Source organism: Bactrocera latifrons, unplaced genomic scaffold (genome assembly GCF_001853355.1).
Source record: "Bactrocera latifrons isolate USDA-ARS-PBARC rearing strain unplaced genomic scaffold, ASM185335v1 scaffold_230, whole genome shotgun sequence".
Taxonomy (NCBI): Eukaryota; Metazoa; Arthropoda; class Insecta; order Diptera; family Tephritidae; genus Bactrocera; species Bactrocera latifrons.
In genome coordinates, this window is record NW_017535853.1 from 388,037 (window position 1) to 408,738 (window position 20,702).

The window sequence follows — 20,702 nt, forward strand, 5'->3', positions numbered from 1 at the left end:
TTGGAAAAAGAATAGTTTACAAACTGTAAAATTGTTACAAAAACATAAACAASAAAATTATAATTTGGTAATTAGTTGATGTTAACAAAACAGAACACACAAAAATTATGTATAACTTAAGCTAAGTTAAAAAAGTTGGACACTTTTTTTCTAAAATATTATAAAATTGCCTATTATAAGCTTAGACTTTATTGACTACTGCATTTTAAGTTTGTGGAGAAATACTCGAAAAATTTTCCAAAATCTGGCATCTCTTAGAAATAACAAGAAAGTACCATGGGATAAAAAACACACTGTAAACAACAGTATACAAAATTTTTAATATTTCAAAAAATATTTTAAAACAAATAATTCCTAACTGATTTATAATACCTTCCTCATTCCCACACATAAAACGAAAGTCAAACGCTCGAGTACATTATTCAATTAATAATTTTTTTATTTTATATTCTATATTTCAAATTTACGATAATACCATGCAATTAAATTAATTAATTTAAAACCTTTTTGTGGCTGAATGGTGATATTTTTTACTTATATAACTACMATATTTATAATTTGTGATGCCATTGATTATGTTGCGCACCATTTTGAGGATAAACGGACGAGTGTACAGGATTACATTGCTCATTTATAGATGTTGGCGCTATTAATGGTGACCAATGCATTTGGTGGTATGGATTGGTGCCAATCGGTGCTGACGAACCATTGCCATATGAATTGGCAAAATGTGGAAAATAATGCGGATGGTTGTACGAACTGTATGCGGCATAGTCGGGAAAATGTGTGGAATAATCACACGGCGCTGACACATTTTGACCGCCGCCGGCATGCATAAGGCTTGTGCTATTCTCTTGTACGGCACCAAATGTGTCACCAATAAGACTATGATTTTGATTCAAATTTTGTGAACTATGTGAAGTTTGCGCTAAATTACTATAATGTTCATTGTCTAAATTATAATTTGATCCGTACAGGTGTAGTTTTGGTTGCTGCTGCTGATGGAATAAGGATGTATAGGGCGATTGTGAGTATGGTGATTGATGAGCTGGAGCAGCAGATGCTGCATTTAAATGACTATGTTTTAAGCTTTGATTTTGTGATGTGGACGATGTTGATGATGCTGTTGATGCGGCTGAAGCTGATGAAGATGAGGATGTGGGCGAAGGCGTATAATCAGTTGGTATTGGCAACTCTTTTTGTAGTTTTCGTTTATTGTAATTACAGGTCTGAAAAGACTCAGTCGGTGTAGTCAACATGTCACCTGTGGGATTAAAAAAAAAAAAACAAAGTTCGGTTTGAAAATTCACACTATTCGGACGTTTTATTCTAATTACCTCTTTGACTCGCATACTTCGAAAGATCAGGTGGTGGCAGACCACAAAATGGATAATTACCCATTTGCTTGTAAGGATATGGTGCAGGATCCACCAATGGCTTATTATTATATTGTGGTAGACATTTTTGTTGCTGCTGAGAAAGTAAACGTTTTCAAACTTGTGTTTATTCTTTTGTGCCATGAAATTAACGCATAAATACATACCTGATTCAAGAGTGTGTTTTGTGGTGGGTTATTCTTATCAAGGCCATGTTTTATACCATACATAGAATCCATCTTTTCCTTCTCCTGCTCATGATGTTGGGTTAGTAATTGTTGTTGCTGCTGCTGTTGTTGCTGCTGATGGCTGCTCTCGTGCTTTTTTAAAGCTAAACCGTCGTCCACTTGCTGTGGCGGTTTCGGTGCCAACACTTTTTGGGCACTCCTCGCTGTATTACTAAACTCCTGCTTGGTGGTATTATCATTTGCATGTGACGCGTAGACTTTCTCAATATTTTGTGGACTCGTTTTCGGCTCAACTTTTTTCAAACTGTCAAATTTGCTATTGATATCAATATCTTTCTGCTTTTGCATATCCGCTTTATACTGATTTGGCTGCACGAATTCCTTGCCTTTAGTTGAATTAGTTTCCACCAATTTTTTTGTATTGTTATTGGTACATTTATCATAACCGGCTGATTTTTCAGTCGTTTCAGTGTTTTGAGATCCTGGAAGGCAGTAAAATGTGATTATAAAAATKAATAAAACTTTAGCGATATTGGTCGAACTATTTAGTTGTAAAATTCTGTTAAAATTTTTGTTCTTTTGCGTTTCTTGTTTTGAAAGAAAAAATAATAAAAATCGGTTTTTGTTAAAACGAGGGTTTATGTTTCTCGCTCTTTACCTTTTGCTGTGCTGTCGCTTTCTTTTTGGTTCGCGGTTTCGGTTTTGCCCTCTTCCCCTTTCTTCTCAGTWGTATCGCCCTCATTTGTGATATCAATCACTTCATCCTTGTCCGTCTTATTCACTTCGGCCGCCTTGCTGGACGTTCGAATCGCAATTATTTTGCCACTCTCCAATTGCATATAAATGCCTTTTGCGGACTTCAAAACCATGACTCGCTGTCCGGACTTTAAAATTATGTTCGATTTGTCATTCGAATGTGTGGGTATAACAACGTCTGTGGGGAAAAAAGCCAAAACATTGTATTCATAAAACCAAAATTGTATTAGAAAATGCAGTGTTTACCCAAAGGCAGTGTCATTTCTTGTGCCGTCATGCCTTGCCGCTGCCACACCTCAGCTGGTATCCAGCGTGTGGTACGTATACCACCACTTTTGGTCGCCGTTGTTGTTTTTGTTGTTTGCATAGGTCGTATCTGTAAAAGTTTGTAAAAGATTTATGATATTTTAAATATTTTTTTACACTCTCTTATTAATGTAGTGAATTGTTTGCATTGCTTATTTACCGACGCAACAGGACGCGTCACAATACTGCCGTCGTTACGCACAATGCGATACTGATTCTTAATGGGCACACTAAAGTTTTGTTTAACACTCGCCTTCTTCTCCATTTCATAGCCACGATGTGCTTGCCTTTTCTCAGCCTGTGACAGTTTCTTCTCTTTTCTGTCGATCAACAAGCTCTCGTGGAAGAATGGCTCCTTGGATAAGCCACCTTTATGTTGTTCCACAATTTTCCGTATTAAAATATCTTCGAATGAATCGAGCGGTGTGGTGAATTCCGGCACCTCTGATTGACTTTTATCATCATCGTCATAATCATGACAGAGATTGGTGATGTCTCTTATCGAGAGGTGCGCATCGGGATTACACTCATCGACTACGCGATCGGACATGCCTTGTTTCTTAATTTGTCTATCGTATATTTTCTTTTCTAAACACTTATCCATTACAATTCTATAAACGAAGCATGGCTTTCTTTGACCATAACTAAAATGAATTTTAAAAAAGATGCAATTCGAACGGTTAAAATATTTTTTCACTTACATAATATTTAATGTGCATAAAACTCACCGATAAATTCTATATACTGCTTGTGTATCATGACAGGGATTCCAACTGGCATCAAAAACTATTACACGATTCGCGCCGACAAGATTTATGCCTAGCGAGCCGGCTCTAGTTGAAATCAAGAACAATTTTACATTTGCATTGGAATTAAACTCATTTACGAGCCGTTCACGTTCTTGCGATGTGGTAGAACCGTCTAGACCTAGAAGAGCGTTACACGAACAATACAGCTTTATAAAATTATGCTTGAATATTAAAAACTTAAACACTTACGAAAGTACGAAACGCCACGCCCCCAGCACATATCCGAATCCGGCATACGTGTCATTTGCAAAAATGTCTCTATTAAGTTTAACGTTAATAGACTTTGACTAAACAAAAGCACTCTATCGCCAAGTTTGACGCTCTCGTTTAGTATACAAAATAATATTTCCATTTTAGGTGAATTTTCCAACAGACCCGGTCGATATTTCTTCATCAAATCTATGGCCCATTCATGTAGTGTGGTGTCGTCTGATTTCACCTTGCCAACATCTTTTTCATTGCCTATAGAATTCGTACTGGTTAACATTTTGATATCCTCGATCAATGCATCTGTATTGCCGGTTGTTGTTGTACTCTCATCATTTGCATTTGCTAGCATMGAATTATCGCCTTGTGCCTCATTTTTAATGACCGGGCAGAGTGTCATATCTATATCGGTTTCAACGGTTTTGATTTCCTTCGTATCCAAATCGACGATTTGTGAAGAGCCTGCTCCTTCGGTGGCCTCGTTGGGAGTTTCTTCGGCACGCTGTGGCACCATACCGACATAGTTCGGTTTCGATAATGATTCAATATTATCGCTCACTGTTTGATAATTGAAATAATTCACGTTGGACTCTTGCCAATAATTATTGCCATTCCCACCCAAATAAGAGGGAACATCATTCTGTTGTTGATTGTAGTGATCCGATAGCAATGAGCTGGAAGATTGAATCAATAGCGTTAGTATGGTATGTAAGAACTCTTAAGATAACTATATTTTGATTATTATTAATATATATATTTTGTAATTTTATGCAAATATGTGCATTTATTTTAAAAGTGACATTTTTTAAACTTTTTTCAACTTTTCCTTTTAAAATTCATAATTTATCAACTTTTTTATTTTTATCCTTTAAAGTTTTTTTTTTAATTTTTCCATTTTTATCCTTTAAAATTGTTTTTTTTTAATTTTTTCCATTTTTTTCTTTTAAAATTCATATTTTTTCAACTTTTTCACAATGTTTAGCTATAAATAACTACTACTAAATTTTAAGACCTATAACATTGCATACTTCTAGGCGCATACCCATATATACAATATTTTTATTTAAAATAAATAAATAAATACTATATTTACTTTTAGGCAAAAACAATAAAGGTATTTGTAAATTGTTGCATATATCAAGGCGCAAGGCCAATATATACAAGATTTTAGTCCTTAGTTGCATATTTCAGGGCGTTTAGACAAATCATATATTATATTCTCGTAAAAACTATCACTAACCTATTCATCAAGTTGGAAAACTCCGTATTCGGTTTGTTCGCCATCAATGCCTGACCGTCACGCTGYGTCATATCTGCTGGCGATTGTTGGTCCATCTGCTTGCACTCYGATGCCGGAGAATTGGCCTCGGAACTAAGATCTTCTTTGGGTTTGATATCTTGACACATTGTTTCATTAACAACGGCATCGTCGATTGGCTTATCTTCCAGCGTCGTGGATTTTTCTACATCACACACCGGCGTAACAATAGTTGCTKTTGTTGTGCTAGTTGTTGTTGGTTCGCCAATGACTTCGGTTTCCTCCATTTCTAATTCCAAGTCAATTTCCTTTCTTTTTAAGAAACTATACAACACGTCTGGATGATTCCATATCTTACAACAAACAGCAAAGGCTTTTAAAGGATTAGGAACAGATTTGGTACGCACTATATCATTCATGAATGTATCGTAAAGTTGACGTTGAAACGTTGTCATACGCGTTAATATAACATATTCTAGTTTTTTAGGTAGTGTTTGTTGTAGCACAACATGTGAACGACGTTGCACGAAACCCAAAAGCAGCGAATGTAACACATGCGCCCGATAGCGCATCAATTTGTGATCCTCCGGCGTTGAGTCAATACATTGGCCATTTTGTATGGGCCGCTCGAACATATTACAAAACTCATTGCGTGTACCAAGATAATTGGGACGCACAAAATCCACCATACACCAATACTCTAGCAGATTGTTTTGTAATGGATAGCCAGTTAATACAATTCTACGTCGTGTGCGTATCTGTTTCAGTGCAAGTGATATGCCGGCATGTGCATTCTTAATGCGGTGACCTTCATCGCATATAACCAAATCCGGACCGGGCTTGACTAATGCCTGATGTACACTCTCCATTAAACGTCTATTCATTTCTGTGCCGCTACGTTCACAATTGCCCGCTTTATTGCTGCGGCGTTTACGTGTCGACATCAATTTTAATGCCAGCAAACGGAACAATTCATAGCCTATTAGCAGCACACCACCTTCTTCCGCCCATTTAAGTATAACTTTGGCACGTGCACTCAGTGTTTTATGCTGATCATTGAGTATGAATACGTCAAATTGCCTCGGGCGTATATGTTCTGGATTATCGGAGTATTTCGGTAACCACATATTGAATTCGGACACCCAATTTTGCAACGTATTTATGGGCATAACACAGAGCACTGTTTTGGATGGTGTATGCCGCAGGAAGATATCACAGAAACAAATCACTTGTAGCGTTTTTCCTAAACCCATTGAATGCGAGAGTATACAACCGAAACCGCTGGAACTTTTGAAACGTTTCGTTGATTCAATTATGTTATCGAAAAGAAAACGCACACCACCAATTTGATGTGGCTTGATTGTGCGTGCTATTTGTGGTGCTACGAAAATGTCATCTTCACCCTCTGGATGACCGATATTCACTAAAACACGTCCTTGATCATCGGCCACATTGTAAGCATCTTTAACATGTAAACCGCTATTGCTTGGATCGTCTACCTCTTCTTCATCGTCCAGCTCCTCTTCGTCGTCAGATAGCATAATGCAATCGTCTTCAGAGGAACTATCTTCTATTGTCACCACATCGCTGATAACTTGTTCCTCTGCAGGTTTTACAGTGTCTTCATCATCATCGTCGATAGGYGTTGGCGAAATTGGTTTAATATCTTTTTGTAAAACACTTTCAGTTTCTAATTTACTAGTAAGCTTTTCGTCATCATTAATAATTGGTAGCGCTTGTGGACTGGCATTTTGTTCGGATTCTGTTAAAGTTGTGTCGACTTCTTCGAATGGTGTTTCACTGGTGACCTTTGCAAATGTGGTGCCACTTTGCAACAGGGAGAGTACTTTATTTTGCGTACGCACAAAACTTCTATTGACCGCGGCTTGACGTTGTGTTTCACGTATGATTTTCTGTTGTTCAGCAACACGTGCTAGACGTTCAGATTCCTCACGTTGTGCTGCTAGTGTATTCGTATCCAATTGGTTTTCATCGAAGACATCTCGTATATTTTTACGCATGTTTGCAGTCTTTTTCTCYTCCGCAGACATGTTATTGCTACTTGATTTTTTTGCCTCTATCATTTCATCATTTTCGGAGTCTTTCTTTCTTTTCTGTCCAAAGTGATCATTCGGCGGATAATTGCTACCACCAATACAGGGGTAACCTAATGCGTCAAGTGCGCTGGTTTGTTGTTTTAACATATCCAATGATTGTTTAGCGTTCATATCGTTCAAAAGCAGTGATTCCTGGTTTCTTAGATACTGCGCATAAGGATCTTCCGGATTCATGCCTGTAATTTCCGGTCGCAAAAAAGGTTGGAATGGTTCTGCGTGCCTATTMATAGCAGGCGGATTCAATGCAGCATTGTCGTTGTACGTATCCATATGATTTTGGGAATCCATTATAATTTTCTGTGAAATATTAAGTATGTTAGTGGGCACATGGACAAAAATATAATAAATTCAAATACTTATGAATGACGAATCAATATTGACTATTCGCTTGACGATTTAACATTTAAGTGGCCCATTAAATACGGGTATTAGTAGTACATATAACCAACAAAATTATTAAGTWTATACATAGGTACAATATATTTGTAAATGACATGTAGGTACAATATTTCGTATCAGTACTTGAAGCAAACACAAATCTTCACGCATCTGCTTTTGCAAAAGGGCAATGAGTTRTATAGACACCGTCACATTAACACAGTCATAAATATGTAATCACACACATCTACATGTGTAAAGTGTTACTGCTCACGAAAAAGGAGTGCCGGAATGAAAATTTTATTAATTATATTAATCCTTTGCATTTTTTGTCATCTATATCTATTTAAGCACATTAATGATTCAGTCGTGTATCACAAGAATATCTTTGTATTAGCATCACAATTTAAGATGTGGATGCAGGTATGTGCACTAGAATCTCTTCAAATAAAGAGTATTTGTTGGGTAATTTAAAACCGAAAATATATGTGAAGAGTTGAAGGAATATGTAGTTTCTTTTATTCTTGCACAAAATACTACATTTTCTCTACGTTGAATTCAAGAAAGCACGGCAAAATGAAAATTTTCTTTCACATACATAATTGAAGATACATATGGCCGTACATAAGTAAATCTTAACTTCGCTTTCCACCGCATTCTAATCATAATATACACACATTATGTTAATACATATACTGGTAATAACATTTAAACATGTAACTACGATAAATATGTATACATCATCTATATTTATTTTATATATTTTTGRTTCATTAATAAATGAACTGTCCAGAGACACTTTATCCATTCGTTGTTTATAAACAATTAATATTATCACCTACTTTACAATAAACAACAAATTATGTACCTGTTATTCACAAGTGTATTTCATAGATTTATTAGTATGTGAAGTTTATCCACATATTCAACAATATATACTTAATCTTATAGTCGTTGTAACATTTTAAAACTTTATACTGAAATTATTCAATTTATTGTAAAACATTTTCTCAATTTAAATCAATTACAAGCAGAAAAATAGGATATCTAACGACAATGCCACTCTTTTCTTTACACCAAATCAACTGTTGACAGATGTGTATAGCTGAGAACGTATAAAAGGAAAAGACGGAATCAAGTACTGGGTGGTTGCATGTCGGAAAAAAACTTAGCCGTCCGGCATATATCGATACCATARGAAATTATAATATTTTATGTTAAATAACATTATTACTATAGGTGAACCTTATTTTAAACATGGATATGGATGGAAGGGAATGACTTTAATTTGCACGCTCCGTGATGTAATGAAATACTATCGGTAACTGAACATTTGTTTCTTATAAAATCTTATTCATGTTATGTCATGTTTTCGTAAGATTTATGTCAATCAACAGTTTTCATACTAAATTCAAGTTRAATCTGCATAAATGATATCCCATTTAAAAGAATCAGATTTAGTTAATATACACATTCAAATATTTCAAAATTTAGGTTTGGAATAGTGCCTTATATACTATTTTCCGATTACCCGAATAGGTAAATTATCGATTACTGAGATACCCGCTAAAACTTTAATTATTTGCATCTGGTAATACRATTTTACTAAAAGTAACCACATATGTAACGATTCATAACTAAATCGCATCTTGGCGTGCCAGAATTCTAAGAAGATACGTTTTATTATACATATAAAAACATTGGAATAGAATTTATAAATCTATAAGGTATAGAAAACATATAAGTGTTCCAATATTGTKTTAAATAAATATCGTGAAAAAAARGTTGAGATAAACACAACTCAGTATTATTTTTGTGTACGTAAAGTGTGAGTTTCGTAGCTTTTGGTTGGCTTGTAATAAATTTTACAAGTTAATACCAGCAACAGTTTTATTCATTATTAAGCTGTTAAAAATCGCTCAATTTCTAATACGTCATCATATATATTTAAGAAATGAAACCTGATATGGAAAAATATGCAGTTTGGTTTTTTCAAGTTGTTTGATTTGTGAAAAGTTTTAGTGACCTACATCAGTACATACATATTTATATACTATGTGCATACTACCTCATCCGGTACAAGGAATATCTAAACGCGTTAGCATACCTATAAGTATATTTTCTATCTTGCTAGCAAATCACAAGTGCAAATGCAATGCTGTCGAAACACTAGTGTTATTAAATATGTCATGTATACACATATAAACAAATGTAAAAACAAATGCATATACATTCATAATATACGTAGTGCAATTTCTATAATGGTGTCAATCTATTATTTAACTTCTTTCTAATGAAGATTGCATACAAAATTAAGGCAGAATTCAAAATAAACTATATATGGCCAAAACAGAGCAAATAATCCTATTGAAAATAACAGTAAATTTAATTTTAATTTGTTATATCCATAATATTGCAGATACGAAATGAGAGAATCCGCTCATGACATTAGTCTTGATACTTGGAAGCAGTGGATTTTGGAAGCGATTTCAAAAATACGTTCCCAAAAACAAAGGCCCAGCGTTCAACGCATTTGTCAAGCGATTGGAAGTCATCACAAATTTCATGAAGATATCGTAGCAGAGAAATTAGAAGAAGCAGTTGAGTCGGGTGCCGTAATTAAAGTATATAATAAAGGACTACATTCCTATAAAGCGCCCATGGCAAAAAGGCGTATTAAAATTGAGAAAAATAGTAATTTGTGTAAAATAGTTGCAAAAGCTGTGCATGATTTGGGTGAATGTGAGGGATCAACAATAAAAACAATTGAAAATTATATACAAAAGTTTAATAACATAGATCTTGGTACCGATGTTGATTTTCGAGCAATTATAAAAAGTTCTATTAGAAAAGCAGTAGATGCTGGATTTCTTGTACAAGAAGGAAAATTATACAAAAAGGGGCGATCACTAACTACACCGCGAAAATCGTCATCAACATTGGAAGTGACTGTAACTACTGTAAGTAAAAATTGACGACAACCAAGTAAAAATCATATTAATTTTTGTTTTTACTGATSTTTKTTTTTTTTTTTTTCTTTCCAAAAGGGTGACGATAATTGTTCCTACTGTTCCGGGGATGCACAAAAAAACAGAAATGGTATACCTGAGCCCCTGAGTTCTTGCAAAAAATGTGGCATGTCATTACATACTACTTGTGCAAATATAGCGGCTAAGTGTAAATCACAATCATATGTGCTACTATATATGCTAGTAACTAAAGGTTCCATATGGTATTGTAAAAATTGCGCAGAATGTAGTATTTGCACATGCAGCGACCGGGGACCATGTTTGCTGGAATGTTCGGCCTGCAAGAAAATTTATCATTTAACATGTTTGGACACGGTACCAGATAAAAAGCCCAAACATCCCTATAGGTAATTTTGAGAAGCTTTGAAATTGAATTGAATTTTATATTGAAATTTTTTATATTGTAGGTGTAACAATTGCATACTACAAAATTTTGATGTTGTTAAGAAGGAAGTGACGAAGAAAAGCTTGGAAACAGTTAAAAATCGGTAAGCGAAAAGTTAGAGTTTGATTTCCACAGTTTTGCGGTCCTTTATTGTAAAGTCATGTTATCTCTAAAATAACAAAATTAATTAAATTGTTTTTATTTCAGAAGTCAGTCAGGTGGTGAAACATTCAAAGCGACCAGAGGTGGCAAGTCAGCGACGCCCTCAACTTCTGAGTATGCTGGCACACGGCATAAAGAATGGATTGGTAGTAAGCAAAAGGACAAACGAAGCATGGGTGCGGTRGCAGGAATTTCATGTAAACGGCAAATCATAGATGAAATAGACAATAATCCAACAACATCAAAACTTTCGAAATATGAAGGTTCCAAAGAAATGTACAAAGACATTTCCCTAAGTCAAGCTATCAAATCTTCACAGAATTTACAAAAGAGTATTGCGCATAATTCGCATTTGAAAATGTTTAGACAACGTAGACAATTTGCGGGTTTCCTTAATAAGTTGGATGCATCGTCGAACGATACGAAACGTACAAAAAAGAAAACGCCATCAGATTTATCATCTTCAAGTTCTTCGAGCGATAGCGACGAAGATGACAACATGGACTTTGATGACGACAATCAAGACGATAGTACATCATCGGGTTCATGTTCTTCAAGCAGTTCGGGTTCCGATTCGAGTGAGAGTAGCAGCGATAGTTCCGAATTCGACAATGAAGAGGATAATTATGAAGAAAACGATGATGATGATTGTGACTCGGATAAAAGTGAGTCCAAATCAAATATATTTATTTCACAAATCCCAGTGAAGAAAGAAATTAATGTACCAGCAAAAAATTACACGTCACAAAATACCAAAACAAAAGATGAACACTGGGGCTTTGCTGCCGTTGCCAAAAATCGTGTTGACATATTTTCACAATCGCGAAATATGGAAACGGATGGCTTTGCGCTAAAAAAGTGCGGAAATCTCTTAACTGGTTTCAATAAGAATTTAGTACCCGATGAGATAAACACGCGAAACAAACAAATGAATTACAAGTCCTTACAAGGTATTGGTAACGAAGTAGACCAAATGGAAAAGCGTACAGTAAAAACAACAGCTAAAAAGGATGACTGCCCAGAGACCAGCGTAGCATCAGCAGAAGCCGCTGCTAATCGGGGTGCAAAAAAACCTGTGGTAAAATTGCAGAAAAAGAAAGTAGCCACACTCAAGTCTGCGCCGTTGGATACAAAACGTACCGTCTATAAGAGCGATGACGATGAGGTGCCCTATTTGAATGAAAGCACCGTTATCAAGTATCAAATGATGGAAAACACAAATTACGCTAGAGGCGTAAAGTCTTTCACAAACGAAGAAAGTTCCTCAAACGAGAAGGTCGAATAYGAAGAGGTGTATCCAGAGAATCCATTTGGTAAGCATTATATATATAAACAAGAAAAAACAAAACGACAAAAGAAACGAAATTATTGAGAACAAGCTATTTCAATAATAAAAAACATTAAACAACTTAAATTTGTCTTATATAACATAATTTCGTATACRTATCTCATTACATGCTTGTGCTTTTGCCATATAGAAAATCAACCACTACCCAATGGCGTAGAACAGAGTGATATAACAATTTATAAGAAAATACGCGAGAATGCTGCAAAGAAAATAACGGAATTGAAAAGCTTAAATGCGCTAACCAATGCCAATATTGGACCAACACAAGAGCGTTGCCCATCGGCAATTGAAATCGGAAAGTGGCATATTGAAACCTGGTATTCGAGTCCTTTTCCACAAGAATATGCCAGGTATGTTTTATTTTCTATTTTTTTCTCTATTATTTTTATTTTAAATTTTTTTTATTTATTATATATATTTTTTAATCTTTTTTTATTTATTATATATTTTTTTAGCTTTTATATTTTTTTCTAATTTTTGTTATTATTTCCTTTTAATTATTTTATTTTTATTATTAATTTTTAATTACTTTAATTTTTTAATATTCTTTTATTTTAATTGTTTTTTATCTTTACTGTTTGTTTTTATTTTATTTATTTTTTCTTTTTTGTATTTTTTTCCTCAGCAATTGCATATTTTAATTTTCTTTATAACTGCATTTCTTTTGTAGGCTACCCAAATTGTATTTGTGTGAATTTTGTTTGAAATATACAAAGAGCAGGTCCGTTTTGGATCGACATCAAAACAAATGTCTTTGGAAGCAACCACCGGGCACCGAAATATATCGCCATAACGATATATCGGTATTTGAGGTCGATGGCAATATAAACAAGATATATTGTCAAAATCTATGTTTGCTGGCCAAACTATTTCTGGATCATAAAACACTTTACTACGATGTTGAGCCGTTTTTGTTTTACATCTTAACCAAAAACGATAAGAAGGGTTGCCATCTGGTTGGCTATTTCTCGAAGGAGAAGCATTGCGCACAGAAGTTTAATGTATCATGCATATTGACAATGCCACAATTTCAAAGGCAGGGTTTCGGTAGATTCCTCATTGAATTTAGTTATCTGCTCAGTCGGGAAGAGGGCCAAGTTGGCACACCAGAAAAACCGCTATCCGATTTAGGCAGACTTTCATATTTCTCTTACTGGAAATCAATAATTTTGGAATATATTTACAATCACAGAAATGATGGACGCATCACCTTCAAAGATATTGCCAACAAAACGGGACTAACCGTTTCCGACATAGCATTGGCCTTTGAATTGTTGAATTTTATTAAATTGCGTAAGAATGAAGATGACATACGTTATCAAATTAATATCAAGGTTGATTGGGAGAAAGTGATATCACACTATAAGAAACTGCAGAATTCCAAGCGTATACCGCTAGAGACGGATTGTTTGCGCTGGAGTCCGCTATTGTCCAAATCATTGACTGGCGATGGCACAAAATCGTCTGAAGAAAGTTTTTTGGACAACTCCACACGGTCCGATCAGACTGCTATCGAACGGATTAGATCACGAAAATCGAATTCTTTGATTGCGAACAATGCAAATTTTATAAAAAAGGAAACGAATACACATGACGGTGGCGGCATGCAAAGTAGTAAAACTAAATTGTCCAATTTCAGCAAAGATAAAATCGCCAGCGCAACCGTAGAACTAAATTTTCACAAGCGTAAGCCCGCGCATGTAAAAAATACTAATACRGATTTAAAAAACTCCATGCATGAGGTGATAGACGAAAGCAACGAACCGCCGAACCAAGACGTACCCGAGCAAAAAAAGCCGCACGAAACCGTAGCCCCAAAAACCGAAACGAACAGTGATAACGCAAAAGCGGCCACAAATATTGTTGTAGAAGTCGCCAGAAGGAATCCACGCAAACGCCATCTTAGCAGAGATGATGGTATTTCAGCGCCGACCGCTGAAGAACCGGAAATCATCCATAAACCTGAAAAAAGACGCAGAATTCAAAATTCACCTGTGCAACCAATTGTTGTTGCGGAGAAGACAAAAGGTGAAGCGATGGATAGTATAGGTATAGAAGATGACAAGCCAACCAGCCGCGCACAAAGATTAGCGAATCGTAAACAAAGTACACCCATTGTGTCCACCAATAAGCGGAAACATTTTGAGCGACAAAATGAATTAAAGATGAATATTAAACAAGAAGAGACCAGTTTGGTTGACAAAATGGCTATTGAACCTGAKCCCGAGCCTGAGCCTGAACCCGCASCTGCAGTCGAAAAGGWAGCGGAACCAGCACCTGAAGCTATACTCGAACCTGAAGCGGCGAAAGAATGCATGGAAGTAGAAGAGTCGACTGAAGACAAATCAATAAAACATTGTAATAATGATAAACCCATAACAACCGTACCCAAGTTGCGAGGCAAGAAGAGCATTGAGAAAAAAACCACTGAAATGTATAATGAAAGTAACGCTAACAGCGTTAAAAATGCCAGYGCAACCAGCGAAGCTCACCAGCCACAACAAGAACAGGAAAGCAAGCAGGAAACGAAAAACAATGCAGAACAAGCAGGTAATACCCCAGCCGAAACAGCAGTAAAGGGCATTGAAGTAGACGCCGCGACAAATGCAATTGCTGAACAAAAAGAAGAACAGCAACCGCAACAAAAACAACAGAAACCAGAAGAAGAACAACAAATCCAACAGCCCATGCAACAAGCTGCGCCGTTTAATGTAGGAAAATCCGAAACATGCACATTACCAGCGGGGAACGATGAAAAAGTCTTAGAAGCCGTAGCAAAGAAGACAAAAAAGACATTTGCCGAATTAATGGTGGAGAATACCGACACCAACAGCGCTGTTGCCACAGCAGAATCAAAGTTGAATTTGAACGAAAATAAAAAGCCGCAGCTTGAGCATGAAAACGAGCAAAAAGACGAAGTAAACGTTAAAAGCGTAAGTGCCACCAGCGAAAATGCAACACCAGTTGCAGTTGCCGTTGCCAATGTCAACGATGATAAACCAAAAATTGCAGACRAAGTGGTTAAAGATGCTGCTCCGCCTACAGAAAGTAACGTACAAAATGTTGAACAAAAAACCGAAATTGAAGTCAAAGCTAGTGCGAATGCAGTTGCTGCCACCAAAACTGAGCCGATCACAACAGAGGCAACACCTACACCGTCAACTACAATAGTTGTTAAGGAACCATTATGTAAAATAGAATGCATTGAAAATGAAGCATCGCCAAAAATGGTGGCACAAATTTCACCAAAACAAACAATAAAAGAAGATTGTGCAAATTCCCCGTGCCTTACGACCGAAACAAGTAGCAAAGATGACGAACATAAAGAAATCTACGAAAATAGACCCGATACAAAACAATTGACTGCTGTAGCAGTAACGTTAACCACAACAACACCAGCCGTGACAGTGGCCGCTGTTGTGACGGCACCGCCACTCATCGCACCAACCCCAATGCCGCCAACTATCACATCAACCGCAGCAGCAGCTGTAATTGCACCTACACCGGTATTAACAGCGACACCGRCGCCAATAACTACAGTTACTACTGCATCCGTTGCACCACCAACGCCGCTGCAAATACCTAAGCCAACAGCAAGTGAAGCGCCGATTATCTGCAAAACTGATCAGCTTGTTGAAACTAAACCCATTATGAATATTAAAACCGCATCGCCACCCACAAAAACATATACAGATAATGTGGCCGAGAGCAAAATCAATGAGAAGAAAATCAAAAATGTCATAGAGAGCGCAGTTGTCGAAAGAAAGGAGAAGCTTTACACGCAATCAAACAATATGCATGAAAACAGCGAACTAAATAAATTGAAAATACAACAAAAAATTAATGAAGCCGCAGCGGCAGCCGCTGCAACCGCCACATTGGAATTGCAGCGTGCACATATGCAAGCGTCTGTTAAGAAAAGCACAGCCAACCAAGCTGTTATATCAAATGCTAACGCCATAAATACCGGACGCATCGATGCAAGCAGCAACACTTCGTTTATGAAAACCATTAAGGATAAACAAAAGTCAATAATTACACATACAGACATTAAGATAAAAGAAGAAGACAAGCAAGTACAAGTGATAACAAATAAAGGCACCGATGCCGCCCTGTTATCCTTGCATGAGAAGAATCCCTACAACACGGCCGCAGTCGCCGCYGCTGAGCATCAGAAAATGCAAAACTCAATGGATCTGAATAAGATTGCCACGCCGTTTGCCATAAATCAAATACCTAATTACGCAAATACGCCACAGTATTGGCAATGGGACTACTATGGTTACAATTTGTCAACATTGGACGCCGCCAGTCATAAGAATCAAAATAAATTCAAAGATTTGGCCACAAGCATGGCTTATTCGCACAATTTTACGCAGAATTTTTATCAATCGGCTATACAGCATCATGCTCATCAGCATATGCAGCAGCAGCAGCAACAACAACAGCAGCAACAGCAACAACAGCAGCAGCAGCAGCAGCAACAACAGCAACAGCAGCAACAACAACATACAAAAGATAAATTGAAGAGTGATAGAAAAATGAGCGCTTGCAAGAAGGAGGATGCGTCTAAGAGTAGTGCAAATTCGAATGGTCAAAACTTTAGCGGCAGCCGTGAGGATTCACATAATTGTGGCTTTTCAAATCCGCAAACGGCCGCTTACGGTCAGAAATGCAATAATCTACAATCGAAATCACATAAAATGTCCACAGACCAAACGCAACACATCAAATCGCTAAATCTCTTGCCTAACCCTAGTTCGCGTTTTTACAATCCAATACCCATACCCAGTAATGCGCTCGCACAACAAGCCTTATGCGGTCAGAAAGTGCGCGGGGAGCATAACAATTTGAATGCCGCTGAAGAGAACAAGGTTAAGTTRAGCGCACACAATGCGGCCAACCAACAACAGCAACATCAACAACAACAACAAAGCGCCGCACAAGATATTACTACACCGATGGCGTATAGTTCAGGTTCATCGAATCATTCGGCGAGTAATTTGCATCATTATGACTGCGGCATGACTGTGCCGATGAATATGGATTCGCCATCGAGTATTGGCAGTGATATACAACAAAATACGCCAGATCCAATACCTTCTACGACGCCGCACATACAACAACAGCAACAGCAGCAGCAACAACAACAACAGCAACAATCACAATATTCTGATTGTTCGATGCAAAGTCATTCGGGTAATACACCGATGCACATGGCCATACAAACTTCACACATTCAACAACAACAACAAGCTAATCTCAACTTAAATATGCCGTCGAGCAGCGCGCAGGGCCTAAATTCGCTTACAACCTCACAACAACAGCATAGTCAGCAAAGCCGTAAAGTCAATCAGCAGGTATTTAGAAAATTCCTATTTATGATTAATAGGTAGTAGTTGAAAATTTGAGGTTAGAAGTGCAGCAATGCCAAAAATATACATACATACGTATACTATATATCAATGATCAGCGTAACCAGCTGAGCCGATTTAGCCATGCCGTCCGTCTGCCAATCTGCTTGTCTGTATGTATGTGAACTAGTCTAGTGCCTCAGTTTTTGAGATATCCATCTAACATTCCTTTTCTTCTCAAAAAATTGCTCAATTGTCAGAACGGTCGATATCGGCACACTATAGTCTATAGCTGCCATACAACTGAACGGTCAAGTTCTATTATATCAAACTATATTTAAAAATCTCATATGAAGAATGGTGAAATATTCGAACAAATTTTACAATTGGTACTACACTGCAGCATATACATTGTACATATGTAGGGGCCGGACAAACTGGTCGATGAAATCAAGTACTTGTATAGAAAACTTTTTTCCTTCTGAAGGGTATTATAGCTTCAATGCAAGAGAAGCTAATATTTTTTCTTTAAATATTTTTGTTTTTGTAATTTAAACAATAATAATAWTTTTTCGTTTCCGATTCAGGCTGAATTGGTGGCCAGCAGTTCGAATCAGCGTGCAACCACGCCAAAGGCTATACGTGGCGGCAATACAAGTGGCAGCAATCAGCAACAGCAGCATCGCCAGCCGAAAAGCACGCCACCCACTAACACTGCAGTCAATGTCTCTCAACAACAACAGCAGCAACAGCAGAGCGTCAATAATAATCAAAATCTATTGCAATCACAGCAAGAACATTTACACAATATGCAACAACAATATTCACAGCTGAGTGGTCAACATCATCATCAACAAAATATGCATATTGACTATATAACATCCATACCACCAAACATACARAACTACTCGTCGAATGCAAGCAACTCCTATGATATAGTTTCCATGCCTACAGTAATACCACAACGTATGGCCATTAGTAACACTTCACATTCGTTATCTAGTCCACATCAACGTACATTGGATCAGTCCTCACCATCAGCATGTGCCGTAAATAATTTCTATTTACAAAACAATTTAACACCGAACGAGGCGAGCACATCACGTGTACCCGTACCGGCCTCATCGGCGGCGACCAATTCGAATGGCGGTGGTGCCGGTGTCGGTGTCATTCATATCAGTCCCGATCCTTCAGCGAGCTCATCTAGCGGCAATGGTGACACACAATTGGCACAAGATAATGTCTCTGAATCGTCATCATCGAATGCCGGCACCACACCAACACAAGTCGGCAATCTATGTAGCCTCTCGAAATTACAACAGCTGACAAATGGTTTAGACATACAACCATGCAACACTTCACCGGCTGGTCAGGTGAATTTGACACCACCGCCACATCATCCAGTCTCACATAATTCGATGACACCGCCACCACATCTATTGGTGACGCAAAATCGTAGCTTGGGCACACCACCCAATATGCTGCAGCCGCAAATCAATCCACTGCAATATCATAAATACTATTCGAGCAACATGAATATTGCACCGATTGCAACATCACAAAATGTGAATAGGAATACACGTAATACGGCATCGGCGCCGGTACAACATATTGCCGTATCGTCGGTGACCACATCGTCGACCACCAGTCGCACCACAAATGTACACATTAGTCCGAATTTGATGCCGCCCTATGGCGCTATAAATGGCTATCGCATGACAACACCACAAGCGGCGGCCACACCGACCTATGCTGCCGGTGGCGATTATTCCAATTCGCAGATTCCAATGCAAATGGGGGTTATGAATATGCAATCACAATATCCCGATGCCTGTGCCATTCAGCGAGCACAACAGAATTCGATGTATTCAACTTATCCACCCCCATATTTATCGTTGAACGGGGCTATGAGAAGATAAAGTATTTAGTGTATAGTGAATGCTTAAAAGTTTATATTTATATACATACGTACATACATACCTACATATATACACACATACAAACTCTATAATTGTATATTTCGTAACAAATAAAGTAAATGATTCAATTAAACATACTCGTTGCATTTTTATGCATGATTATGGTTATCGAAAGTGAAGAGTTTAAGGTGAAACACTTCATGTAATATCGATAACACGATTTTGCGACGGCGCTGTTAGAGGTTGTTTCTTGTTAATTTCGGGTTGCTAAAACTGAAAATTATAGTAAAAATTTCCTCACACGTAGGATTTTTTGTTTTTCAGTTAAGTGGTGTAGTGGTTAAACTACCACCATTTACTAAAATGAAAAAATTAACTATACAATGGAAAATTTTTGCACCCAAATACCCCACAGACCTCTAACCTTAACTTAAACTTTAAAAATTCTAAGCTATAAACCACTACTCCGTTCAAAAGATCAGGGTACCCAATACTACATCGGAATCAAAAATAATCTCTTCCAATTAAAGAACTTAACCTTAAAGAACCTGCTCCAAAAAATTCATAAATTCCTCATTTTTTTGCTGGGCAACATAAGTTTTTAGTTTTATTTTGGGCATTGAGGGCACCCTAGGGCGGCACTATTACCACGTACTTATACCAAATTTGACTTGTACTGATACATTTAAACTACGCATGCAAGTCGAATGGATAAAAATGTTATCCCTACTAAGTTAGTARAACTTTTTTTTAGTTCGTGTGGACTTGTTTCATCTTCAAATGTTTGTCTATTAGAGTGCTTGTCTGGCGAACCGAAAGCGTAAAACTCGAAATTCGCTGAAGTCACTGATCGGCCCTCCCAGCCGATGTTTGTAATAAGTGCATGGAAAATTGCTTGTATTGGCCCAGTGGCGTCAAAATGTAAGTTGTTTTTGTCAGTCCCGCTCAACTTTGATAAAATGCTAGTACTTCATTTATTCGGAGTCTACTTCTATTGTCGTATATAAGTCAATCCAATATTTCGAGTTCATCCAATTTCTTCCGCCATAAACAATAACAGAATACGACGATATAAGGTGTCTGCGTCGACTTGCACTCAACAAACATTTC

At 37.1% G+C, this 20,702-nt stretch overlaps 2 protein-coding genes across 10 annotated transcripts in view; one reads left to right on the forward strand and one right to left on the reverse strand.

The window, feature by feature from the left end:
• Positions 1 to 456: 456 nt before the first annotated feature.
• Positions 457 to 20,702, reverse strand: part of LOC108968862 (helicase ARIP4) — a 46,424-nt gene continuing 26,178 nt past the window's right edge. For 2 of the 6 annotated variants that reach the window (XM_018933167.1, XM_018933166.1), the window contains exons 2-10: positions 4,883 to 7,314; positions 3,625 to 4,316; positions 3,355 to 3,553; positions 2,787 to 3,270; positions 2,567 to 2,696; positions 2,223 to 2,498; positions 1,544 to 2,046; positions 1,338 to 1,473; positions 457 to 1,264 (exon numbers count right to left, since the gene is read on the reverse strand). In XM_018933167.1, the coding sequence (XP_018788712.1) occupies positions 552 to 1,264; positions 1,338 to 1,473; positions 1,544 to 2,046; positions 2,223 to 2,498; positions 2,567 to 2,696; positions 2,787 to 3,270; positions 3,355 to 3,553; positions 3,625 to 4,316; positions 4,883 to 7,305 (5,556 nt within the window). In that variant the 5' untranslated portion in view covers positions 7,306 to 7,314 and the 3' untranslated portion in view covers positions 457 to 551. Of the gene's footprint in view, positions 1,265 to 1,337; positions 1,474 to 1,543; positions 2,047 to 2,222; positions 2,499 to 2,566; positions 2,697 to 2,786; positions 3,271 to 3,354; positions 3,554 to 3,624; positions 4,317 to 4,882; positions 7,315 to 7,373; positions 7,397 to 8,263; positions 8,457 to 20,702 lie in introns of those variants that run through there. The other 4 variants (XM_018933170.1, XM_018933169.1, XM_018933165.1 and 1 more) reach the window with 4 other exon arrangements.
• On the forward strand, positions 9,037 to 19,729 carry LOC108968861 (histone acetyltransferase KAT6B). 4 transcript variants are annotated; one of them, XM_018933161.1, is made up of 8 exons: positions 9,037 to 9,122; positions 9,815 to 10,355; positions 10,443 to 10,771; positions 10,832 to 10,912; positions 11,017 to 12,284; positions 12,450 to 12,669; positions 12,990 to 17,679; positions 18,261 to 19,729. In XM_018933161.1, the coding sequence occupies exons 2-8, from the start codon at positions 9,822 to 9,824 to the stop codon at positions 19,590 to 19,592; spliced, it is 8,454 nt and encodes a 2,817-aa protein (XP_018788706.1). In that variant the 5' UTR covers positions 9,037 to 9,122; positions 9,815 to 9,821; the 3' UTR covers positions 19,593 to 19,729. The 4 variants fall into 4 exon arrangements, with proteins under 4 accessions (XP_018788706.1, XP_018788709.1, XP_018788707.1 ...); XM_018933164.1 differs by having other exon boundaries at positions 11,020 to 12,284; XM_018933162.1 differs by lacking the exon at positions 9,037 to 9,122 and adding an exon at positions 9,142 to 9,223.